Here is a 25,439-nt window from a genome sequence, read left to right as displayed (position 1 = left end):
ACATATACATGGATGTTCCACACAACAGATTTAAAAAAAAAACAACTTTAGAGTAAGAGAGTAAAAACACTAACAACAACAACAACAAAAAGAACGACAATAAACACACATACACAAAAACAATTCACAGACATAAGGCAATACTCTGAGAGCACATAAAAACAAAAAAAAACATCAAAAACATATACATACAAATCCAGACGCTTTCTGAAACAAAACAAAAAAAAAAACACCACACCAAAAACAAGAATGATCTGCAAGGTAATGCCAGTATCATATCTACGTTTGCCATGACGGGGGTGAGTAATACGCAAATCCGCCAAATGACACTGTACGTTTCCGTCTTCCAGCTGTTGTATTATTTTCTTGCTCTTGTTGTTCTTGTTCTCGTTCTGAAATGTATGGAGCACGGTTGTTGTGGTTATAATCCGTCCCACTTTCACGGGAAGGAGATGTTTGCATATGGTGATTACCATTATTAGCATCCCCAGCAGATACACTACCTAATTGACTTGAACTATTAGTTGATCCAGGTAAGAGAGACATAAATAATGCTGCTAATGAACGAGCCCCACGACGTAGTTCAGCTTTTTCATCTAGAGAAAGTAATTCTCCTGGTAGTTCTTGTACCTTATGTTGAAGACTATGAGGGTTATTTTGTGAAATCTTCTCTTTGGAATTAAGACCTGTTTCATTTGAAGATTTTCTAACTTTCTCTCCTTTAGGGTTAATTGAAAAATTGCCATGAGCTTGATGATTTCTTTTCCCTTTCAAGGCATCACGAAGAATAGACTTTTTTATGGAAGAGGAATCAGAAGCGCAAGGAAACTGTAGCCAAAGGTTTCCATCTAATATCTCTACTTTAGATTTTGTTTGTTGGTTATTTGCCGATTCCAAATCTTGAATACGTTGACGCAGTTCTGCATTTTCCTTCTTGTAGAAAGCGCATACTCTACGACACTCATCTAGTTCAGACTGAAGCCGTTCCACCATTGACTCTGTGACACCTTTAGTAGGTATTTCAGAGAAGGAAACATCCACTTCCATGATAACTTTTTTGTCTTGCCTTTTTTCCATTCTTTCTTTTCGGGGATGCTGTTGGGTGAGACTCGTATCCTGTGATGTACTTACAGTGCTGGGTGTGCCCATCGGGGAAAGGAGTGGAACCTTTACAGATGGAACGGAAGAATGTGATTCCTCTGTGGATTTCTTAACTCCATCAGAAGAAACTAATTTCTTGTTTACAAAATTTTCCATTTCCTCTTGGTTTGACCCGTTTAATTTTGGTGAAATGTGATGAAAATGCGATGAAACCTGCGATTGACATCCATAGATAGAATTATCATGACTTACCTTCCCAGTGCTAGTGGATGAAAGTACAGAGAGATTAATTGCATCTTTTAAACTAGTATTATTGAGCGATAATGCGGGACTAGATATATCATGTGTAATATTACTTTGGCTAGAAACTTCAGATGATTGCATTGTCCTTGTTAATGATGGTAAGTCTATAACTTCTAGACTATTTGGTAAAAGTGAAAAAACTGTGGAAAGGTGACGACGACTTTTCGTTATAGGATTCTCACCCATCGTTAAGGATTTAAGTGCGTGAAGTGACTTTAAGGATTCCAGACCTTCTGATGTTCGTATCATATTTTGGGAAATATCTAATTGTTCTAATCCCTTGCATTTTTCTACTCCAATAATTGAAGTTATTCGATTACTTGAGGCATCAATCATACGCAATTTCGCCGGTAAACCTCGGAGACTAGTTATTTGATTATGCGATACCACTAGAATCTCTAAATGAAGCAGCGAAAGTAAACCGTGTAGATCACCGAGTACATTAAAAGAGGCATTTAACTTTCGTAATGGTAGTGGAAGTCCTCTAAGGGACGCAATACTATTATGTGACACATCAACTGTTGTTAAGGTGGATAGTCTGTGTAGTCCTTTTAGAGTGGAAAAATTGTTAAAAGATATATCAAGCTCTTTAATGGAACGTAAAACTTCTTGATCATCATCTGTGGTGAAGGCAGAAGAGTCAAACTCGATGAGGTTCCGCCTAGAAAGGTTAATCTGCATGCGTACCACTAATCCCCTCTTTCTCTCTTCCTTTTTGTATTCTTGACTTATGTGATTCTCTTATCGTATTATACAGGGTTCGCTGTTTTTAACAGGCAAGAGGCATCCGATACAGCCTCACTATATTATAATTTTTTTCCTCCCTTCTCCACCTTTCTCTTACTTGACGTGAGATATAAAAGTGGGGCACATAAAACACGCAAAGAAAAAAAAAAGAAAGACAGAAAAAAAATAAAGTAACCCCCTCCCATTTCTCTTTAGTATCAGAAGAGTTACAAGATAAATAAAGATACAGTATATGCTACTTATATATATATATATATATATATATTTAAATTAATATTATTACTTTGTCGATGTTTCCCCTTCAAAGAGAGAAGAACAAGGATAAGAAAGAGTTGTTACCGAATCGAACTATCACAATATTCTTTTCTTCAACGCCTTCCGCCTCCCTCTTTTTATTCCATCTCACCAGCCACCAGATACACATCTCTCACTCTCACTCTCTCCCACACCTGACTTCGCCTCTTTTTTTCCTTTTCTCTTTATGTAGATGTGAATATTTTATATTTTACAGTTCAAACATATGTAGTGCTTTATAAACGCTATGGAAAATCATCATCGGTCTCGTTTTCCTCATCCTCATCTTTCATCTCACTATTATGATATGATTTCCCTCCACTACCTCCACCAAAATCTGCACCAGGAAGCTCTACCAAATGAACCATCGCAGCACTAACAACATTTCCTGTTTCAGCAGGTAATACAACGTTAAAGTATTGTGGAAATGCCTGTACAAGGTAAAATACACCACCAAAACGTTTTCGCACAGCCTCTTGTGCCCCACGAGGGAGATGTAGAATAATATTAGAACACGCTTTAGCCCCACGCTGTTGCAAGTACTCCGCTACGAGACGCACAAGATCCTCATCTGAGAAATCCTGTCTAATTACACCACGTGGAAGTGGTAAACCGGGTCGGCTTACACACCATTGACCAGGTACTTGGTATTCAAAGTGTTGAAAGTATTGTGGATAATTACTAAAAAAGTTCCAGAATTTTCGTGGAAGATAATTAAGTAACTCTTCTGGAATATTCTTCTTCAGAAATGTCTTAAGTGGGACATGACCCTTTTTAGGAAGATAACGGTGAAGCTCACGTGCGAGGTTGTCAGGATCATGAAAAGGATTGGATGGATCATTTCTAAAAGCTATACGTCGTCGTAAAGAACGAATTTTCTTTTTATTTCGTTCTTGAATAGCAATTTCTAATTGTTGTTCAAGTGAGAGTTGTCCTTTTTCTAGTCGATCCTTAAACCGCCGCCGCATTACTACCGCTCCATCCTCACTGAGAGAAAACACAGCCGCGTGAAAATGAAAAAAACGTAAAAGTGTACCATAAAACGTTTCCACCTCACTCTGTATACTAGCAGGTATGGATTCTTGAATTTGACGAATATCTATTTGTCCCTCTTGAGGAACTTGACGCAAAATAAAATTACACGATTTAGGTGTGGGTGTGGTTTCACATTCGAGTCCAGTGTAACCCGGTGGCCGCAGCAACACCGATCCCCCATCGCGATCCACCGCAAAGGCAAACACATGCTGCATTTGTGCAAAGTAAATAATAGCCGCGGGCCCTTGAAACGGTAATGCCGAGACTGCGGTGTGTCCAGCCCGTTCAAGTAAAATACGAAGTGGCATCCAACGCCCAGTAACTCCAGCAAAGGCCGCAACAAATGGCTGCATCGCTACAGGATTTGGTCTATAACGTGCAAATCGCTCTTCCGCCACTTCACAGCCATCGAGGGCAAATTTAGCATAACCACCATAGAGACGGATATACTTTTTTCCAAACACTGTCACAATCTCGGAAGCACGGTGTGTGAAATACATTTCAATATGTTCCTCTGTATAACCTGGCATCTCCTGCAGAACTTCTTCTAACGGTACAAAGAATGGAGGAATGTAAGAGACGAATCTACCAAGCGAAAGAACAGAATCACTTCCTGTTGCCATTGGAGAAGGCAAAGTTGAAGTTGTAACATCAAAATCAGGTGGTGGTGGTGGGTACTCGCGGAGTCCAACATCGTAGTAAAAATCAACTGGAGGCATATCATTTGCTGCATCTACTGTTAATCGAACTCCAGGATGCACAACGGCTCCTTGTGCAAGAGTACTAGTACTACTACTACTGCTACTACCACTATTGGAATTACTGTTGCTATTACTACAAGTATTACCGGTACCTGTATCCTTTGTAACTTCAATCTCTCTTGGTGGGTTACCTTTACAAAACATAAGACCACTATGATTCAATGAAATACCAAGTCCATCTGCCTTTGCAAGTGCGGCAGCAAGTGTTTTATGAGGACGAACATGACGTCGACGACTATCAAGAGAGAGATCATTATAAAGTGACCCAACAGAAATCCATTTATCTGAAGGAACGCGTTCTAAGAGCTCTTTTAGCTCTCCAATTAGCTGAGGGTGTAGAGGAACATATGAATTGGGTCCATTGAGGGAGCTACAACTTCGAGAAACTAAGTGACAAAGTGTTTTTGTTAAGGTTCTAACGCCACAGCGCCTGATAGCGCAAACATTTGTAAAGCGCAACATTAATTATGCCCTGTGTCTGATAGATTGGCGAACAGCAGAAACACTTGCCACGCCTAGTGCCGTACTGCCTTCAAACAAAGAAAAAGAAGAAGAAAATAAAATGATGTAGAGTAATGTAAAAAGGAAAAAACAACATCAACAACGAGAGATAAAAAGCTTGTGTAAGGGAAAGTAGAATTTCTGTCATGGGGGATTCACAACAAAAAAAAAAGCGCACCCTATAAATATAAGCAGTATCTGTAAATTCCACACTGATTCACCCGTTCATTCTTTCTTTATATATATATATATATTTTTCTCTCAAGAGAAAAACAGTATATCTACGTACTTGGGCGTACCTCTACAACAAAGACAGAGTGGCGTAACCCACACGCCACATCACAAATACCCTCTATTGTCCAAAAAGTATCTTCCGAAGTACTATCAGTATTAGTAGTAGTAGTAGTAGTAGTAGTAGTAGTAGTAGTAGTAGTAGTAGTAGTAGTAGTAGTAGTAGAAAGACTAAGAAGAGGAGGACATCTCACTTGATCACCTACTTGAATCACAATAGTAGGACGTAGGACAACATCAATCGTATCATCAAGGGCAAGCTGTCCATGCATGTTGTCACCAAATCCAAGTACCATTTTGTTTTCAAATAGAATAAGATAATGTTCTCTCCCATCAATGATACGTACAGTAAGATCTTTTGCCGGATGGGGAATTGGCAGTGAAACCCATCTTGTTTCAAATGAGTCTTCTTCACCCAAACCGAGTATACCACTTCCCATCACCTCTACTTCAAAATTAGAAGTGGGATTGATGGGATAACGAAAAATCGTTTCATTTCCAGCATGCAAGCGAACACTACCTTTTTCCTCCTCTCTTGGAATAGATGAAGCATCGTCTTCAACAGCGTTACAATAGTAGCATCCCCAATGAAAAGTTCTAATACGTTCTGTATTTACATTGGCACCTAAGTTTTTATTATTACCTTTTCCTGTAGAGGTGTCTCGAAAAACTACGGCGGAGTGCAAATGCATTGCATGAAGACTAACAATGTCAAGAGGATATAGACTTGATGGCATTATAGAGGATTCTACCACTATCGGTAAAGCCACAGGTTGAAAACGTGTAGAAGAAAACGCCGCTCGACGCTGTTTTAAAGGTTTCCATTTCTTTTCAATTAATCCCGGTAAATCTGAAACAGTATTATTCTCATAACCCTTTTGTTGCAGATGCTGCACCTCAACTTGAAGTGCCGACTGCATTCTCTTTGTCTTGGCCTTAAGTATAGACCAGGTATCGCCATCATATCCGAGTTCACCAAAGTCACCTTTTCCTGTTGCTGCTATAAGAAGTGGGAAATGTCGTACCTTTTCCTTCTCATATTCAGTAGTTCCTTTTGTTTCCTCTTTTTCTTTTTCTTCTTCTATTACCTCAACATCACGAAATGCAAGTAATGTATGATGGGTTCCACAACTTAAATGTGTTAGCTGGGCACGTTTAATTAAACGACATTCTCCAACTGATTCCCCAATTGCTGTATTATTAACATTCCCCTCCTTATTTCCGTTGATTTGAGCAGCGTTTAGAGCCATTGTGAATTCCATATAATCACTATCCGTAGAGAGACCAAGTTGACCCTCATCGTTCTTACCACAAGCAAAGAGTCCATCAACTGTCCACGCAAAGGTATGATAAGCACCGCAGGAAATATCTAAAACAGGATGTTTATCAAAGAAAGGAATACGTGTGGGTTGCAGTACACACGCAGGGGAACCCCGACCAAGACCGAGTTGTCCGTTTTCATTTAATCCCCATCCATAAACACCTGTTGAGGTGATAACAAAGTTGTGGTATCCACCTACACGTAATGACTGAATGATTCCAGGGAAATTTCCATCATTACCATTCTTCTTATTTTTCTCGTTATTATTATTATTATTATTATTATTATTATTATTATTATTATTATTATTATTATTATTATTATTATTATTATTATCACTGCTAATGATGTCACTTAGAAAGAAGGGAATGAGTGTAATACGGTTTTGTGAATCGCACGTTCCCAACCCAAGACGACCATCATTACCACACCCACAAACAGCGATGGCTTTGCGTGTGGAGGATTGTGGTATGCCTTGTTGAGTGTTTGCTACATATTCTTCCATTGATTTGTCTTACTAAGAAAATAAAAAGAAGAAAAAGAAGAAGAGGTATAAAGATAACATAAGAAGAACAATCGTACTATCAATTTTTCGGATCAAAGGGAGGAACGAAAATAAATATAAAGAAATAAAATGGCTGTATCATTTGGGTTACCATACTATAAAAGGGGAATAATAATAATAATAATAATAATAATAATAATAATAATAATAATACAACGATAATAAATGCATAAACAAAAGCCATAACTAGTAAAGAGAAGCCTGCATTGCCACATTTTGCGTCAACTCACTCACCCTTAGATTTTCAAAATCCTCCGTTAAAACCAATTCTTCCTGCGAACGATGCTGACTGTTGATCGCCTTTGCAGTGGTAAGAGGAGGAACATCTTTCTTTGATTGGTTCAATTCTTTTGAGAGTAACGCTGTATGAGATTGTAAGGTTCTATGCTTTGCCTGAAAGAATACACGAGAAGCTGCAATAACATCAATAACATCATCCGGGTTCTGTTCCTCCAAATAACACAACCATTCTTCCATTAGCATACTGATACCATGATATTGCACATACTCCACAATAGATGGAGGAAGCATTCGTGATGATCCATACAAATCTGTCAATTCAAATACAGTGTAACCCTCTTGCTGAAGCTGACTCAAATTCATCGCAACAGCACCACATAGATTTATCGGTATTTCTGTTAAGAGAAAAAATACAATGTAATCTGCAAGAACTGTAATCCCCTTAGAAGTACAGTACTCTACAAATCCTTCTTTTAATTGTGAATATTTTTTTAAAATAACATTAGCAAGAGGATGGAGAACCAACTATCACTGAAATATAGATATTTTTTTTCTTCCTTTTTTAATTAATTTCCTTGCTATTCGAATAAATGACCCCTCAAAACAGCAAGAAAAAAAAGCAACATATTACAAGAGAGGGCAAAAATCAATTTAGTTGTAGAAATGTATTCGTTTCAGTTTATATATATATTAAACGAGCAAAAAAGAGAAAATTCAAGAATGTATTCACTTCTTCATACACACACAGACATAAAGGAAGACTTTTCTCTCATCAAAAATAAGTTATGCTCATAATTGCTTATTCGTTTTTAGCAGGTTACTTTCAAAAAGAGGGATTCTCATCATCATCACCATCATCTTTTTTTTTTTTACAAAGAAGAGGAAATCATTCTCCCCTTCCCTATTTTCTTCTCCTCCTCACCCTCACTCTGTCCATGCAGAGACAACACCGTCTTCCGTTGAGGTAAAGACCCATGGAAGGGTAGGATGCCATGCGACAGAGTACACTGCCCGTCTGTGCTTGAGAATCTTCACCGGTACCAATAGTGGATTTTTGTTATAATCATCATACACCATTCCATGGAATACGTGAACCTGTCCATCGGATGCGGCTGTTGCAAAGAGAGGATAGGCGTTGGTGTTTGTGTGGTACGCCACGGCATTCACCACACCCTTGTGTGATCGCATACGTTTATACGGTTTATCAGAGAAATCACAGTCGTACCACTGTGTGTGACTGGTGGTATCACCGACGAGAAAGTTATCCCCGTCTGTGTGTACAGACAAACACGTGGTAACACCTCCTGGGGCTTTGTAGCGACGTTGTAATTTATGTGCCAAAAGGTTATACACTCGTACAGAATTTGTTGTAGATAGAAAAAAGAGTGGTTCACGAGGATGAAATTTGCAATCGGTAACTATCTCGGCAAATTTACGGAAAGGACAGAATACCTTTCGCTTGGATAGTTGTAACATCACAGTTTGACGATACTTCACATGATCCTTCGGGCAAAGAGCACATAAATAGTCACCACGAGCATGAAATGTAAAACGTTTTACCTTTCCATGTAATGCAATCTTAAGAACTATACCAGCACTGCGTTCCTGAGCTGAGGCATCAACAAATTCTGCACGTTTCTCACGTTCTTCCGTATCGTGTAAATCTTGTAAAATACGATGTGCAGATTCATCCTTATCCATGGTAGTTTGTACAATTCCACCTCCTCCCAATGAAACTTCTCCACCGGCAATATGTTCATCATTTGTACCTGGTAATGCATTACCAGGAGCTCGAAGATGACGAATTGTATGCTCATTTACCACATTATGCGCAGCAAACTTTGGTACAATAAAAACAAGACTGTACTCCACTGCGACTGCCAATATATTAAGCGTTTTTACAGGACAGAACTCAACCTGTTGAACTGGTGCTCCCATATCATAACGCTTCATTAAACGACCTGTTAATACTTCATAAACACGTACTAAATGATCATCACAACCTGTCGCGAGAAATTGTCCATTAGGACTGACGGAAATGCTGCGCACAGTCGCTGTGTGTCCCTTATACTGAAATGAGAGACGTTCCGGGTATGGTCGTAGATCACGTGGATCTGGAAGATCAGGAAGAAGTTTAGATGGATCCACAACAAGTCGTGTACGTTGAGCACGTGGAAAGAAGGCGAGATCAAGACAACGTTGATAACGATCTTGAATGGTATGATGGTAAAAAGGCACATGTCGTAAGGCATCAAAAGCCTGTGGGAGGAAGTGTTCTTTTCTGTCAATAGCGCGTAAACGAGCAAAGCGTTGTTTTGCCTTTTCACTTGGAAGATACTCTGGTGGTGGACGGTAACTCTCATATGTACCTGGAGGAGGAACCTTTGGTTTTGGTACACGATTTTGATATTTAAACTTTGTATGTGCGTCCATATCCACATTAGTGTCATCCCAAAGAAGTGAAAGCTCATCCATTGTGTTATCATCATCCTTCTTCTTATGATCTTTATCTTCTGATTTATCTTTATCTGCCTTCATAAGACGACGTACCATCTTTGCGATAACTTTCATGTCATGATCTGCAGGAAGAAATTTCTTCTTAGATGGTCCACTTCCTCGAGCCAGTGGATGATTAAGGGGATCAAACTCAACCGTATCTGTTACCACGTCAGCGTACATGTTATAACTTGCATTGGGTGTTCGATTACGTTGAATATTAAAAATCATTTGCAAATCAGCATTACTCAGTTGTTTCTTCTCATCATGTAAAGCATCATAAATAGTACGCATCGCATTTGGATCATCTGTCGCATCCAAAAGTCGTTCCAACGCCGTTCGTTCACTCTTCATTAATTTCCGTCCCTCAATATCATATCCATAGTGTGACTCATCCTTGTACCACTCAAGCGGAATATCCCCAACACGATTAAGTGTAGCTTCATCTTCACTACTGTCAGACTCTTCCAATTTTTGTGTTGTACCAAGACGAAGAATTTCCGATTCGGGGTTTTCTTCACTTGTTAAATCCTGCGCATCAGGGAACAAAAAAACATCATCCTCATCATCATTTTCATCATCATCACTCCATATAACTTCATCCCGTAATGATAAGGCTGCGGTACTGCCAAGTGGAAAACTTTCATTCGCCGTGTCATCCTCTTCGGTTGGTATTTGGGGTGGAGGTGATAAGATTAAAGTAGACTCCGTAGCTTCTGCTACTGTTTCATTAGTTATTGGTGGTACAATAGCAGATTCTTCGGCTGCTTTACGAGAAGTAACGCTGTCAGATGCTGTCAGAGGCTTCTTACGTGCACTCCTTGGCGTTTCGACACGTCGTGTTCCACGAGTGGCTGGACCACGCTTGGGGGGCATTTCCTATATTACTAAAAAAGAAAAGAAAAGAAAAGAAGAAGAAAAAAAATTATTTATACTCATTATTAATTAGTACGGTAATGTGAATAATACAGTTGCAGATACTACACCTACATTTACATATAGAAGAAGGTGGTGGTGGTGGTATATGTTTTTCTTTCCATGTATAAATATCTATCTATATCCATATTCTCCGCTTCAATAAAGTAAAGAGATAAATAATAATAATAATAATAATAATAATAATAATAATAATAATAATAATAATAATAATAATAATAATTAGTTATTCTCAAGAATGTACATTGTTACAGCGTGTACCAAACATCTTTACTCTTTCTTGTACCTCAGCTGATTCCATAAGAAATTCTTGTAATGGTCCTTGAATAAAGTTCATTGCGTATATATGAGTTTCATTATTACAACAATAGTGAAATTCCCCATGGTGTTTTTTACCTTCTGCTTGACGTGCCAAATTAATTTGATGATGAAGTTCATCATTTTCTTTTTCTAGAGCACGTCGTCGGCGTTTCTCTGTCTCATACTGAGCTTCAACACGATGCAATGCCTCTGTTGCAGAATGAACAACCTTCTTAATATCAGAAATCGAAAGTCCCTCTAAAGATGTAATGTTATTTGATTCTGCACCTCCGCCACTAATACTATTACTACTACGACTACGACTATGAGAATTACTGTTCTTACCTAATGTGAGAGGTTTCATCTGAGCAATATTCCTCGCTAGTTCTTCCATTCGTTGAGTCTGTGACGATAGCAATTCGCGAAGTCGCGCTATTTCTATATTTGCAGCTACAAATTCCCTTTCACGTTCTTCAGAAGCTTTTCTAGACCTTTGAAGCTCTGCCTCTGCTTCCAATAAGCATTGCTGTAAACTTCTTGCCCACTCACGTTGCAAAGTTTGTTGTGCCCTTGATTTTCTTTCATTTTGCTCAAAAGAAGGATTATCCATTGAACTATAATTTTTATTCTCCCTTTTATGAGCTGGAGAAATATCTACTCTTTGACTGCGCGTCTTCGCTGCTACACGACGATTAGGGTCTCTAGAGCGAATTTTAAATAAAAGATTTGGACTCACCGCTACGTTTGAATTAACCGCGTATCTTTCGGCCCCTAGAGGTGTACATGTCTTTTCCCGTAGTGGTGGTGAGGAGGCCGCATCTACAGTTTGTTGCAGTCTCATACCGCCATTACTCTGCATAGACAGAGAAGTGGGAGATGATCGTGTTATCGAAGACTCTCTTTGCTGAAGGTTAATCTCAGAACTACTACCAGTAGTGATACTTCTGCTTTCACTGACATTATTATTATTATTATTATTATTATTACTATTGTTGTTGAATGTGGGAGATAATGAAACTCCACTCTTTACCCCCACAGTCATCACCTGAGTGAGGAGCTTTCTACTCTAATCGTCCTAATTACAAGTGAAAAGAAACAAGAAACGAAAAACAATAATAATAAATGTTATTTTCCATGTTTTTTGACCAAACCCATAGGATATATATATATATATCCTTCCGCCCTCACCTTCTTTTCAGAGGTTTTGCGTTAGGCATTGAAGCTCGCAAAAAGTCAAGAAAAAAAAATTTTTTTCTTTCACTCACAGGGTCAGTGAAAATAAAGAAGAGACGTGGAAACGTAGAGTTTCTCATTACGAAAAACTATCATCACTTATCTTCTCAACACTCATATCCCACACAATTTTTTCTCTTTTTACCTATCCCACTCTCTGATTGACAGAGTCAATTTCTGTACAATCCTTCTCTCTTTACTTTACATCTCTCCAACTACCTTTCAGTGTCACATGATTTAATTTTCTTCCTTTATCTGTCACAGATTCTCTCTTCCTCTTCCTTCTATCTCTCTTTTCGTTTTTTATTCCCCACTTCATAGAGGCACAAGTACTTTGATGCATTGGCGGTAAAAACAGAAATAGAAAAATGAGGGGAAAACAAGGAAAGAGAGAGAGAGAGAGTGTGTGTGTGTGTGTATATGTAATAATAGAAACAAATACAAGGAAGAATAATACAAAAAGCAATGGTAATAGATGTAAATGTGCGTCATTGAATATCTAAGAGATAAACAAAAAAAAAGCAACAGGTCAGATGTAAACAGAAGTAATGTGAAAGGGGGGAAAGGAAAAAAAAGTAAGAGAGCGAGAAGAAGGTCCTATATTCGCTCACTTCTTTTTATTTTTCTATGCGACAAAGAAAGTAAGTAAGTAAATAAGTAAGAAAATGAGTCATTATCTAAGTTTTTTTTTAAGTCTTTCCATCATGCAGCAGTCAACACATATAAGACTTTATTGCTCTTCAACCCCTCTTAGGACACTCCCATTTCTTTTTTCTTTTGTTATACTCCATTCTTTTCTCTACGGTATATATCTCGTTTTTTCTCATTTTTCTTTTGTATTTATTTTCAATTTTTTTTATCGTTTTCTACCAAAAGGAAGTAATAAATCTCGGACTATTTGCTTAAATTAGATGGGACTCTTACTCTTCATCCAGAGCAAATGACTCATCTTCTCGGCTATCTTGCGATGGTGACCGTTCACACTCCGCATCATAATCAAGCTGCTGCTGCAGATTTCGCAAGGCCTCAAGTCGGTCCGTTGTGCTATCATTAGTCGTTGTTGTGATTGTAGTAGCAGTTGAACGATCAGTAGTTGTTTTTGGTTGACCAGAACGCATTAGTGTCGCTTTTATAACGTGCATTTTACGTGGCATATCATCTGTGTCTACCACTACAGACAGATGGTTGCTTACCTGTGGTTTCCGTTGTTTCATCCCCTGATTAATTTGATGTTGATGTTGTTGCTCTTCTTCTTTCCGTTTCTGAGTTAATGTTTCTAATGGCATCGTGGATGGTTTTACAGATGTTTGGGCCGGATCCCGATTAAGATGTGTGCCTCCACCTAATTGTTCTCCGGATGTTGTCGTATTCCCACTTCTACTGGGAGCGACAGGACTCGCACGCGGCGTTGGTTTAGTACTACGTCTCCCATTCTTCATTTCTGCGTAAAGCTTCTGCATTTGCAGAGCTCTGGAGAGACCAGCGGAGGAACTGTGCGGTGAGGGCTCAACGCCAGTATCGACCGATGTCCCTTGCGCACTTCGCTCGCTTGCGGTTGTTGTGGTTCCTGTTGCAGCAGCGCCGGTGATGCGCTGCGACGGAATGGGTCCGGTATTATTATTATTATTATTATTATTATTATTATTGTTAGTATTAGTATTATTGTAACCTTCCAAACGCCGGCCCCGTTCTTCTGTTGCCTGGGGTGAGAGCGGGGCGGGGGAACTCACCCAACTGGGTCGGGGTGAGACACCGAGAGCACGGGCCCGTGCGAGAACGGCCTCATATACGAGTTGATGTTCCACATTTTGGGATGGATAAATACGGCGGAAATTGTGTAATTTAGAGTCCTCACGAGCACGGCGTTCTTCTATGAATTGCATCCACTCCGCCCCTTGCTGTTGAGCTCCTGTACCATTTAACTGATTCTGACTATGACTCTGATTTTGCTGTTGTAATAAGGAGGACGTACTAGGAGATGATGAGCTCATGGTCATTTCATTAGGATTGATGGTTTTGCCTCCAGATACATTAGACGCAGATCCCGGATGTCGCATAATACGCTGAACAAATTCTTCTCGAACTTTTTTTTCATCTCGTTTACGGTCTGTTGTCTTGATGTCAAGTATGTTCCATACTTCAGTGACAAGAGCATGCTTGATATTATAATCTAGCGGAGTATCTGTGGCAAGTGATGGGGTATGGTTAACTTCCATTAACCACGGTTTCATTTTACTATCAATAAGAATGTCGAAACCCAGTAATTCAAAACAGTTATATCCGTCATTATTTCTAGGAAAACATGAATTGTAAACATTTGCAATCTGGGGCTGTGCGACAAGAATTGTTTTGCAAATAACATGAGCAACACGCTCCCAGAATTCATCTGGATTTTCCCCTGAAGATTCCAACCATTCATTGAAAAATTTAAAATTACGTTTATTTCCGATACCGCCATTTGTGGCGTCATCATTAAACACATATTCTGGACTTTGTTTATTAACAGCATAATTTGTTAGATGCTTACATGCATTGCGAACATTATCGTCGGTAGGTTTTTCATATGCTTCCGCACACAATCGTACGAGACCATCATTAAAGAGGAAAATAGAGGGTGTACGAATTGATGTCAAAAGGACATAAACGCGAAGGTCAAATTTTCGTCCTTCCAACAATAATGGTTTTCTAATGTATTCTTGTACAATGTAATTGTCAAGGTCATCTACAGCGTTTAGCGGGTCACGCGTAACAACAATGCCTCTACCTTGGCAACCGGAGTTTGGCTTCATGATAAAAAATTTCGTCATTTTTTTGGCACGTAACGCGGTAAGAAATCGCATAAATTGGCTCCGTTCACTCCGAAGTGACCAAGTACGAGGGTAAAAAAGATAGTGTGTAGGTAATAACTTTCGCATTCGACCAAGTGTCGTACCCAAGTGCCCTTTTCTGCATAATAGGTGCATAGAAGGGAAGTGATTGGTTCGCTGCCAATTTGCAAGACGTACCAAACGCGTAAGCGGAAGAACTGTATCAGACCATACAAGATTGAATTGATTTTTCTCTAAATCCTCTTCTGTCTCTTGGATTTTAAATCCCTGCTCCTCAGCAATGCTTCGGAGAAGAGAGTATTTACACAAAGAGAGATTGACCACTTTTTGTTGCACCCTAGATCGTTTGGCACTGGTAGACTTGGAACAAGTACCCAAATATCCACCCTTATTTTTAGGACGCTCAAGATCTGTCAGACGCAGTGACAACACTGGGGAGTATTTGGAAGTAGTATTATTATTATTGTGACTATTAATAATATTATTGCTAATAATAGTAGTAGAAGAAGAATGATTATTTTTCCCTTCCATAGTTGTATCTAAGTTGACATTTGGATTGCGTCGCCGTGCTGTACCCCTAGAGGTACTTCTAACACTCTTCTCTGCGTGCGTTAGAGTCTCTCCGCCCAATTCTTTTGATTCATGACCGATTTGATGAAAATTAGAGAACCTTTGTCGTTGAGATGCACTACCGATGCCACCTGTAAGCGGTGTACTTCCAGGCGATCTTGAAGCCTCTCGCCCCGCTGATTTAGCAGCTGAAAGATGCGGAACAATAGGTTTGGATACACTTACATGACCGTCGTGGCTACGATTACAAGAGGTCTCTTTATTAATAGGTGTCGGCTGTAACACAATCGTGCGTTGCCGCCCTTCCGGACTCACTTCCTCAGTATGTGAGTCTGTGTCTGAGCTCATCTGACGTTGATATTGATATCGATGATGATGATGATGATGTTGTTGTTGTTGTTCTTGTTCTGTTGGCGTTATTGGTGTAGTGTGTTGCCGCTCCTTCGTGTGTCCACTTCCGCTACGCCAGCGTGAGGGAATTACCGATGCCGGTGGTTCCAATCGATGTATGTGCTGCGCTGCACTAGATATCGACGCACTACCGCTTGCCACTGTTGTTGTTGTTAATGGAGTGGGAGTGGGTGTTTTGTTTTCTGAACGTGACACCGGCAGAGGATTAGACACCGAAGACCCCGGCGTTGGCTTCACTACAGCTATCCGGGGTTTTGCTATCACGGGCTCCGCCATGTGGTTTGGACCTCTTATGATATATATAAATATTTTAAAAGCAAAACAAAAGAAAAGAAAATGTTTGTAAAAAACGTTTTTGTATAAAATCAGTTCTTTTGAACTCACGTGCTAAACCAATATATATGTATATATTATTCAAACAAGTAATTCAAGAAAGGAAAAACAACAACAACAACAAAATAGATCCAAGGTTAGTACATATACACCCCACACACTCTCACTCACGTATGAGAGTAAATAATCAAAAACTCATTCTTTACATTCGGTCACTGCAGCAGACGTCTCCACATTCTTCTCTGTTACTTCTGCCGCAAGTGTTTGTGAAACTGTCCTCGATATATTGAAATGTGGATTTGTCTCAAGAGATGGCACAACCAGAATGTGCTGCTTTGACATGGCAAGTAAAGCCAAATGAAGCTCCTCTGGAAGAGTAGAAGGGGAAACAATAATATCCGTCTTGTAGCGCTGTAAAAACTTCACAACCTGTCCAGAAACATTAATCAATGTTGGCTCCGCCACTTGTTTTGTGGGTTTAAGTTGACACACTGAAACCGCTGGCCACTGCTGCTGATCTTGTACCTCTGCAGCATCCTCATTTCCGTCAGCAGTGGGTGGAGCTTTCTCTTCTAACGTTATCGCAGATTCTGTACTTGGCATAGCAGCTGCCGTATCATTTTCCACTACTATTCCCTGGGACGAGGGAGGAGGAACTGTAGGATCAGTAGCAGTAGCAGTTTCTTCATTTTCCTGATTACACGTTTCTGACTCTATGGCTCTTGTAGATTCATTCAACAGTGTTTCTATCGCTTGCGAGTACCGTTCCACTTCCTCTGGGTGTGTGTTGTACTCAGCAACTACCACGACACTAACAGTATCACTACTGTTTTTCCTACGCCGTTCAAGGGCGTACTGCACCAGAAGTAAATCCTTCGCGAAAGACTCATCATCATTCCCGGAACGGGGCACAAGCAAAACAACATAACGTAATATTGCGGTATTTACACGCATTGTGCAACCATTGGTTTTAATAAACCATAGAGGGTGCGTGTGACGCAGCGTCCTGAGCACAGCCTTGCTTACGTGACCCACCATGACACCTTTACTGACCATACTATTCCCAGAACCTAACACCAAAGCCTCCGCATGATGATGATTTAACCGATCAAGGGCATACTCCGCAACAGCGTTTGCATGTTTCATTGCCGCTTCTTCTGCTTCATGCTGCGAGGCAGCTTCTTGTTCCATTTCATTTGGCAGTGGTACTGGCAGTGGTGATGAAACATCTGTTTCTTTCTTCGTATGTAGTGATAAACTGGGAGGGCTATTATGTTGTTGCGTCGTTGCTGGTGGTATTGATGGTGTTGGTGTTCCCTCCGTTGAAATATCTAGAACCATTGTCTCTATTTTATAATTAAGTGTATCACGTGTAACTTTACTCTCCATGATTGCCTCAAGTGATCTTTGCACAACTATGGTAGGTGACAGGGAATGCAATGCGGTCTGTTCATCTACCACAATTGATGGCTTCGAAGTATTATCTCTCGATTTTGCAACTCGCAGTACACTTTCCTTATCCCATGCATGCAATAGAATCAACTGCGATCCATCATGCTGCTGCATCAAATGACCCGGAACAGAAGCCCATCCAATCGCCTTCAGAGAGGCTGGTGCCCCATCACACATGACCGCTACTGCCATAAATGTTCTCTTTCTTTACGATTTTCTGTTTTCTTTTTCTTTTTTGTCTTTTCTTTTACGTTTTCTCTCCCCTTTTTGTTTCCTTTACTAGGTGAGCTCAATCAGTAATGATGTAAAATCAAATAATGAAAGAATTTTATCGAAGAAAAAAAAAAAAAAATACATACAGAGAGCATACAACCTAATCGTATGAGCAAGAAGAATCTCCATGAATATTTTCAACCAAAATAATAATGGACAAAAAAAATCATAAAAAAATAAAAGTGATCTCTGTGAGTTACTTTCGTTTTTTTTTTTTATTATTATTCATTCCTGTTTCTCTGAGAGCTACAGAATCAACTACAATACAGTAGAAAGGTCATCGAAAAAAAACAAAAACAAAGAACAACAACAAAAAAAAGAACTCGCTTCTCTCCCTTTTCTTATTCTCCATTTTTCTCGTTTCCGATGACCCCATTAGGTGACAATGGCTAGTGGTTTTGTTTTTCATTATCTTGCTTCTTTTTTCTTTCTTTTCTTTTCTTTTTCTTTTCTCCACTTTATCCAATGTTTATTCCTTCACCAAAACACTCCCACGATCGCCTTTTTCTCCCGCTTTTAATCCACCTCCTCCTTTACATTTAGTTCCTTGTTGAACTCAATGTGTGTGTGTTTAAGTTAGAAACTATGTTCTCGTGGGAGCGGCTCTGCCATAACCCAACCGCCCTTGTCTGGCTTCATACCTTTCACCGCCTCCTTCTCACGCCAAACTTGCCGCATTATTTCATACAATGCCTTTGTGTCTAATGAACAGTATTCCAACAATTGTATCCGCAGCATCGCCCATGCTTTATCACGAATATCCTTTCGTGCTGGAGGCACTGTTGTTAAATGTGGCATTTGTTCCTGTTGTTTATCTCCCGTACTATTTGCACTCTGCTTTCGTTGATAATCTCTGGAAGCGAGTTGCTGCAAATCCTTCAGTGATTCACCGCCTTCATGATGATACCAAAGTCGATAAACTCCCATAGCATTTTCACCCTTTTGTTCATCCTGTCTACCACCACTACCACCATCTGCATCTGATGTACTAGAATCACTATCATCTCCACATGCTTCTTCACCAAATACACCATACTGAAAGTCTGGGCAAAGTGCAGGGAGAACTTTTTTTAAAGAATTTGAACCATGGGCATTTGGATGAACAAAACCACGTTTAAAGAGATCTAAGGTATCAAGAAAGTAGAACTGTTTAATATCTTCTTTGTGTTCATCCATTAATTGTCCTAACTTCTCCAAGCATGATTTTTCAAAACTAGCAAAATGAGCAATAAAACAACCATCATATGGATTTACTGGTTCTTGTAAAGGATTATTCTTCGTAATATGGAGATTTTTTGGTTTGGAAGTTTGTCGTCCGCGTCTTTTTTTTCCTTTAGCTTCTTCTTCTTCTTGTTGCTGCCTCTGTTTTTCTATACGATCGAGTTCTCCTGACGACATCATTGATATTTTCTTCTTTTCACGTTCAAGTCGTACAATACGCATTAATTCCTCAACGCATCCACGACGTGGATCAACATTTGGAGAATATCCTTTTCCAAAATGTAAAAAATCGTAATGTGTCGGTGTTTCATTTAATATATCCTCCTGAAAAACATCAAGAGAAAATTGGAATGGAGTTGGTTGATAGGCTACAATCTTCTCAAATGGGGGTAAGGCAAATTGTGTTGCTTCAAAATCTATAAAAAATGCTGGATAGCGAATTTTAGAAAAAAATCCTTCTATTTCTTTCGGATTTACACACAATTTACCTTCAGCAACTGCCTTTACATGTCGAAGTTGCGGTGCAGTTAATTTTAATGTTCCCTTCTTGTAATGATATAGAACATCACGCACAGTTCGGAGACCTTGTGACCACCATAATGTTTTACGTGATACCGCGGTAGAGGGAACTGTAAAAAGATGATTATCACGTATCCGAAGTGGATCTTCAAATTTATTTGGTAAACACATACCTTCAGTAAAGAATGGACACGTTTCACCACGGGAGCAATGAGCACCTATAAATTCCGAGTATACTGGTACACTTACACATTTTTCAGAACTAGTAGTGCTACTCGATTTTTCTTTTTCTTCCTCTTCTGTTTCTTTTTCTTTCTTTTTACGAATTGTAGATTTTTTTCGTGAGGCTTTTTCTTTTTCTCCTATTGGAACTAATTCCTCAACATCAAAGGTAGGTTTTATATTTTCATCATCAAGATTTGCAAAATTAACCCAATTCTGAACGTGATTAGAATGATGACTCTTCTCAACAAGAGGAAGAGTATGGGTAAGAATCAATGCTTCCATAAGTTTCTGTTGTGATGTAAACAGTTCCTTTAATTCACTATCTTTCTTTTTGGCAGCTCGACTAGATATATTATTCCCTGGATGACGATGTTCTTGCCCTGTTTTTCGTAAGGTTTCTATTTTTGTTTGTAATTCCTTCACAAGGGAATTTCCAGTACCACTAACTCCACTTAAATCAAATGCCCCACCTGAACGGTAAGAGGAGCACATATCTGCTTCTAGTAAATCTTCTAAAGAGAGTCGTTGTACGTACTTTACAAGACGTGATGGGTCACAATCTAGCAACGTCACAGGTCCTGGAAAGAACTGTCGGATATGGAGAAAACCACTACGTTTTAAATCAAGTGGAACCGCTACTTCTGCAGTGGATTCAAGACGATGACCTTTAAGATTTTCTTCTGTAACCGTATCAAGGTCAATATTAAGAAAACGTTTACGTACTTGTATGGGTATATGGGGTTGAGTTACCCAGTAGCGGAAGGCAAGTGTTGTAAAGTGTAATCGCTGTAAACACTTTGCAAGACTTGCGGCACTACTAAAAGGGTCTAAAATAGCGGCTGTTTCAAGAATTACCCATTGATTATCTTTTGGGCGAAAACGTAGTACCGCTGGTCGAGCACGTAATAGAGAGGGGTGCGTTTTAACCAGATCGAATGATGCATCCCCACCAAAAGGTGCAGAAAATGCTGGACGGTGAATCGTCAATGTTGGAGCCTGTTCTCCAAGTTGTGCATACACAGTCTGGAAGTACTTCACAAGTACACTTTCTGTCCGCTGCACAGCTTGATCAAAATCCCGCTCATGCACAACAACAGCTCGACTTCCAAACTGTAATCGATCCCACCGCCGTGCGAGTTCGTTAAATGCCGCTCCATCGTCTAGATGCACGGCATCACCAATGGAAATGTGTGGAACTAAATCCGGACGGTTTCGCAGAAGATAAAATTTCTTCGGGCAGACCAGCGAGGCAGCGAAGGCTTTGCAGGTGAGAACAGCCGGTCTTTTCACGGCTGCCACTGCCGCTGCCGCCCGATCTTCGATGGTCTCGTCCACATCGGAGAAGGGCACCGCTCTCTCGCGAAATACGTGCAGGATCTGCGAGAGGGTCTCGTCCGTGTCGCCGGTGTTATTTATCGTCTTCACCACAGAGCGCCGGGCCACCGCAGAGGCTTTCCTGCGGAACATGAAACAGCGTCGAAGCCTGCGCTGCTGGGTGGATAGTGAAAGTAATTCGAAAATGAAAGAAAGAAATAGAGAGTAAGAAAGGGAGTGATACAGAGGTGACACATGATGGGGGGTACAGATATCTTATAGAGAGCGCTTTTCCAGATAGTGGAAGTACTGAAGTGCGAAGAAAAAAAAAAGAAAAGTAACAAAGACTGGGTTAGAGACTCAGAGATAGAAATAGCACAAAACCACATATATATATATATATATATATATATTTGACAAGCTCTTCGTGGTTGCTCTTTTTTTTAATTATTTTATGGTTTTTATTCGACATATACTCTTTGTTCTCACCTTCCCTCTATTTTGAGCCTTAAAGAAGGCATAATCAAGTGCTGTGTGAAACAAAAGTAATAGCAATTGTAGAAACAAGAGAAAGGCGAATGAAAAAGCAAAATACAATACGGAGAGCAACATTCCAAAAGCAGCGAGACACATGCATGTATGTGTTTATACACGTACATGAAAAGGGACATAGTGTACGTTGGAGAAAATTGAATCACAGAAAGGGAAGTAAACCGTATTGTTACATGAAACCCTCTTTTTTTCCCCATTTTGTTTCTCCTTTCTCCCCTTCTTTTTCTGATTGTTTTTTTTTTTATTTTCGTTGCTTCTACAAGTTCATTTCTCATCAGAGAGGGGATAAGTAAGAGCATACAGGGTGAAAAAAAAAGAATTCAATGCAGATAGAGGAGGATAAACTCAGTTTCCCTTAAATCACCAACTTTCACTTCTTCATTCTCTTTTTTGTTTCTTCTTTATTTCCTCTCTAGAACACTCGCAGACACTCGATTACCTCACAGTTTGTCCTGTTAATGGTGTCTCACGGGGTAACGCTGCTCGTCGACTCGCAAGAAATATAAGAAAGAGAGAAACTACTAACAGAAATATCGGTAAAGCCGTACGTAATCGTATAAAAAGAAAATAAGAGGCAATTCGTCTTAGTGAGAATATGCTTTCATCTCCCTGTTGCTCCCGCATCATTTGCATATACCTTCGTGGAGCGTTAAATAGTGTACCTCCACGTCGTTCTTTTCCTGATCCATCACTATCTTTTTTGCGCCCAGCTTCGTCACTGCCATGTTGTTGCAAGATAAGACTCGCTTGTGCAGCCATAGAACGTTGAAGTTCCTCAAGTCGCTGTTCTGTTGCTTTCAACAGTTTTTCTTTAGATTTTAATCTTAAAGCTTCTGCTGCTAATGCTTCTCTGTGTTGGACCAATTCAAGCGAGGCATTTCCATTCATCTCACTTTCATCATCCCCATGTATCAATACAGCTGTAACACGTCCCTCTCTTTGTCTCTGTTCTTCATATCTACAACGCCACAATTCTGCTTCCTCACGACTTTCCTGTAATGATGTTTGAAGTCCTTGTACAAGGGCACGACTATCTTCTGATAGCATCAATGATGTAAAAGCTTCCTCACGCATGTTTGCTTCCTCCTCTAGACTTCGTACAAGTGACTCTTGACGATTTACTTCACGATTTAAACGTCCTACTTCAACAGTAAGTTTCTGAGATTCCTCCATTCGGTTTGCTAATTCCTTACTAAGGGCTGCCACCTTCTCAGCAAGACGCTGTTCTGATCTTTCCTTCTCTGCTCGTGCACCAGCAATGCGTTGTTGCGCCGTTGAGGCCTCATTCTGTGCCTGTCGTAAGAGTGTATGCAGTGTTGCAAGTTGTTCTTCTCGTTGATACAAATCATCCATTAAACGTCGTCGTTCGGCCTCAAATCCCCGTTGAGCATCTCGTAATTTATTAGCATTTTTCTCCTCCAGACTTCGCATCTCCGATCGTGCTGCTTCTAATTGCTGTTGATGCGCTACATCACTCATTTTGAGAGCATTTTGGTAGGCATTATCACCACCGCTATTATTATTATTATTATTATTATTATTATTATTATTATTATTATTATTATTATTATTATTATTATCCTTCTCATCAGCATTCATGGCTGTGTTGTTTGTCATGAGAGTTGAGAGTTCCTTATACTGGGTCCCAAGACGTTCAAGACGTGCGGTTAAAACAGCCACCTCATGTTCCGCATGTAATAATTCCTTTTCTTTATTTTCTATCATATCTCGAAGTTGACGCGTCTCTGCTTCACGTTGGGCTATCTCCGCCTCATTACGTGAGGCACTTTCCATCTGACAACTCTCACGCACACGGGCGGTTGTGGCTTCTATTTCTTTTTCATGCCGTTCCGCCATAACCCGCTTTTCCTCACGCAGTTTCCCTAGTTGTATTTGTAGTTGAGTAATTTCCTCATCCTTAAGTACTGTACGTTCACGGAACTCCTTGTCAAGTTCTACACGCAAAGAAGCCATTTCCGCCTCATGATGGGCGTTAGACTCTTTCAATTCATCACGTAGCTGTTTATTCTTCTTTGCTGCCTCATTTAACTGAATAGCAACAGACTTCTTCCACGCATTCATTTTTTCCTGAAGTTGTTGAAGCTCCTCTTGTGCGGAGAGAGCCGTACTTCTGTTAGAGGTTGGTGTCTTTTCCTCTTCTTCCGCACTCATCCTGCTGCTACTCAGAAACTATATGCAACTGGATCCAAAGAACAAATAACAACAACAACAACAACAATTAAACAAATAATAATAATAATAATAATAATAATAATAATAATAATAATAATAATAATAATAATAATAATAATAATAATAATAATAATAATAATAATAATAATAATAATAATAACAGTAACAACACCATATATTTAAAAATATTTGAGGGAGGGGGAAAAAAGAATTCAGAGCATATCTAGAAACCCCCATTTTTTTTTTTTTTGCAAGACCATAAATGTGGACAACGCAAATTTGAACATGCACACACATTTCTTTTTCGGAAATATCATTTCATTCCTTTCGTGTGTGTGTGTTTGCAAAAAAAAAAAAAATAAGCACAGCTAATATATATTTTTCTTTTGTTTTTTTTTCCGTTTTGTTTCACTCAGTTGCCCTCTTCATCGATATACGAACATCACAACTCAAATAATCACTCATCATATTCATCATTTACTCTATTGTGATAACGAGATCTTATTAAGGACAGATGTAAAACCTTTCTTAATTCGATCAAGACGAGTTACACGGACATGCTCCGGTACTTCTATAGTATCCACTTCATCTCTGTGGTGTTCTTCAATGAGTTCATTTACTTTTCGCTCTAATGCCTCAATTCGGCCAAGAAGATACTTCTCCTTTGCTTCCGCTGATATGGCTGATGTGCGAAGTTCAAAATACACGACAACTACAAGGATGGAGTAAACAATTAATTCAATAAGAAGCTCTGCCCCAGTATTTACAAGCACGTTTTCATCACAAGGCGCGAAGAAGGCTGTGCGGAATGCCTGCCATGCACTTTCCACTGGACGACGTACAAAAAACAAGCGAGAACTACGCATCGTATCTTCTGATGTGGCACGAAGCAGCGAACGTGAGCGTGGGGCAACGACGAGATTCTCAGTAGTTATGTCTTTTCCATTCGCCGTGGTTTCTCCACTTTCCGTACTACTCCCAGTATTGGTGGTATCACTATTGCCGTAACTATTTGTGCCTACTCGTCGGTTAACGCGTTCCTCCGCCGCCCACTTTCCAACGACACGACTAATACCGAGTGAAAAACGTCCGAGGCCAATACAGAGTGCACGTGTGAGTGTGGCCTTGTTCTGTGCACGGGTTACAGTTGCCTTCACCACCGGTTTTGATATTTGCCGTACGGCGAGGAGAAATAATCGAATGGCGGGTAATGGAGCCATTTTCTTTCTACTGAGGGAGAAGCACAGTAAAGGAAGTGTAAATTGGTTATTTTTATTTTTTGTTTTGGCTTTTTTTGTTCTCCTTGATACCCGCCTATTTCTATTAGATAGGAAGTTGATTAGAGATTCGCTCTTCTTGTGTGTGGATGCGTGTTTGTGCTCGTATTGTCCACCTCCTCTCTCACGTGCACTGTTGAGAATAAT

At 39.7% G+C, this 25,439-nt stretch overlaps 11 protein-coding genes across 11 annotated transcripts; all 11 read right to left on the bottom strand.

Annotated features, from left to right (window-relative positions):
- Positions 1-279: 279 nt before the first annotated feature.
- On the bottom strand, positions 280-2,085 carry LSM04_000220 (uncharacterized protein; the record flags this gene model as incomplete). The annotated part of the gene is made up of 1 exon (XM_067334337.1): positions 280-2,085. The coding sequence occupies one exon, from the start codon at positions 2,083-2,085 to the stop codon at positions 280-282; it is 1,806 nt and encodes a 601-aa protein (XP_067193254.1).
- A 605-nt stretch (positions 2,086-2,690) lies between these two features.
- Positions 2,691-4,703, bottom strand: LSM04_005995 (uncharacterized protein; the record flags this gene model as incomplete). Its single annotated transcript, XM_067334335.1, has 1 exon — positions 2,691-4,703. One exon carries the CDS (start codon positions 4,701-4,703, stop codon positions 2,691-2,693), a length of 2,013 nt encoding a protein of 670 aa, XP_067193367.1.
- A 320-nt stretch (positions 4,704-5,023) lies between these two features.
- On the bottom strand, positions 5,024-6,859 carry LSM04_008879 (Regulator of chromosome condensation; the record flags this gene model as incomplete). The annotated part of the gene is made up of 1 exon (XM_067334334.1): positions 5,024-6,859. The coding sequence occupies one exon, from the start codon at positions 6,857-6,859 to the stop codon at positions 5,024-5,026; it is 1,836 nt and encodes a 611-aa protein (XP_067193428.1).
- A 246-nt stretch (positions 6,860-7,105) lies between these two features.
- On the bottom strand, positions 7,106-7,522 carry LSM04_009103 (uncharacterized protein; the record flags this gene model as incomplete). The annotated part of the gene is made up of 1 exon (XM_067334333.1): positions 7,106-7,522. One exon carries the CDS (start codon positions 7,520-7,522, stop codon positions 7,106-7,108), a length of 417 nt encoding a protein of 138 aa, XP_067193433.1.
- Positions 7,523-8,083: 561 nt separating this feature from the next.
- On the bottom strand, positions 8,084-10,531 carry LSM04_000663 (WD40 repeat; the record flags this gene model as incomplete). The annotated part of the gene is made up of 1 exon (XM_067334332.1): positions 8,084-10,531. One exon carries the CDS (start codon positions 10,529-10,531, stop codon positions 8,084-8,086), a length of 2,448 nt encoding a protein of 815 aa, XP_067193260.1.
- Positions 10,532-10,823: 292 nt separating this feature from the next.
- Positions 10,824-11,732, bottom strand: LSM04_000999 (uncharacterized protein; the record flags this gene model as incomplete). Its single annotated transcript, XM_067334331.1, has 1 exon — positions 10,824-11,732. The coding sequence occupies one exon, from the start codon at positions 11,730-11,732 to the stop codon at positions 10,824-10,826; it is 909 nt and encodes a 302-aa protein (XP_067193268.1).
- A 1,312-nt stretch (positions 11,733-13,044) lies between these two features.
- Positions 13,045-16,209, bottom strand: LSM04_001312 (Tubulin-tyrosine ligase/Tubulin polyglutamylase; the record flags this gene model as incomplete). Its single annotated transcript, XM_067334330.1, has 1 exon — positions 13,045-16,209. One exon carries the CDS (start codon positions 16,207-16,209, stop codon positions 13,045-13,047), a length of 3,165 nt encoding a protein of 1,054 aa, XP_067193276.1.
- A 252-nt stretch (positions 16,210-16,461) lies between these two features.
- Positions 16,462-17,910, bottom strand: LSM04_008105 (uncharacterized protein; the record flags this gene model as incomplete). The annotated part of the gene is made up of 1 exon (XM_067334329.1): positions 16,462-17,910. The coding sequence occupies one exon, from the start codon at positions 17,908-17,910 to the stop codon at positions 16,462-16,464; it is 1,449 nt and encodes a 482-aa protein (XP_067193413.1).
- A 657-nt stretch (positions 17,911-18,567) lies between these two features.
- Positions 18,568-21,423, bottom strand: LSM04_005735 (protein of unknown functionDUF2779; the record flags this gene model as incomplete). The annotated part of the gene is made up of 1 exon (XM_067334328.1): positions 18,568-21,423. One exon carries the CDS (start codon positions 21,421-21,423, stop codon positions 18,568-18,570), a length of 2,856 nt encoding a protein of 951 aa, XP_067193359.1.
- Positions 21,424-22,257: 834 nt separating this feature from the next.
- Positions 22,258-23,994, bottom strand: LSM04_004651 (uncharacterized protein; the record flags this gene model as incomplete). The annotated part of the gene is made up of 1 exon (XM_067334327.1): positions 22,258-23,994. The coding sequence occupies one exon, from the start codon at positions 23,992-23,994 to the stop codon at positions 22,258-22,260; it is 1,737 nt and encodes a 578-aa protein (XP_067193340.1).
- A 503-nt stretch (positions 23,995-24,497) lies between these two features.
- Positions 24,498-25,235, bottom strand: LSM04_006977 (Optic atrophy 3-like; the record flags this gene model as incomplete). The annotated part of the gene is made up of 1 exon (XM_067334326.1): positions 24,498-25,235. One exon carries the CDS (start codon positions 25,233-25,235, stop codon positions 24,498-24,500), a length of 738 nt encoding a protein of 245 aa, XP_067193396.1.
- Positions 25,236-25,439: the final 204 nt, after the last annotated feature.

The sequence above is a fragment of the Trypanosoma melophagium genome (genome assembly GCF_022059095.1).
Source record: "Trypanosoma melophagium isolate St. Kilda chromosome Unknown ctg17segment0, whole genome shotgun sequence".
Taxonomy (NCBI): Eukaryota; Euglenozoa; class Kinetoplastea; order Trypanosomatida; family Trypanosomatidae; genus Trypanosoma; species Trypanosoma melophagium.
The sequence above is the reverse complement of the archived record's forward strand: the minus strand, read 5'-3'. Positions and strand labels throughout refer to the sequence as shown.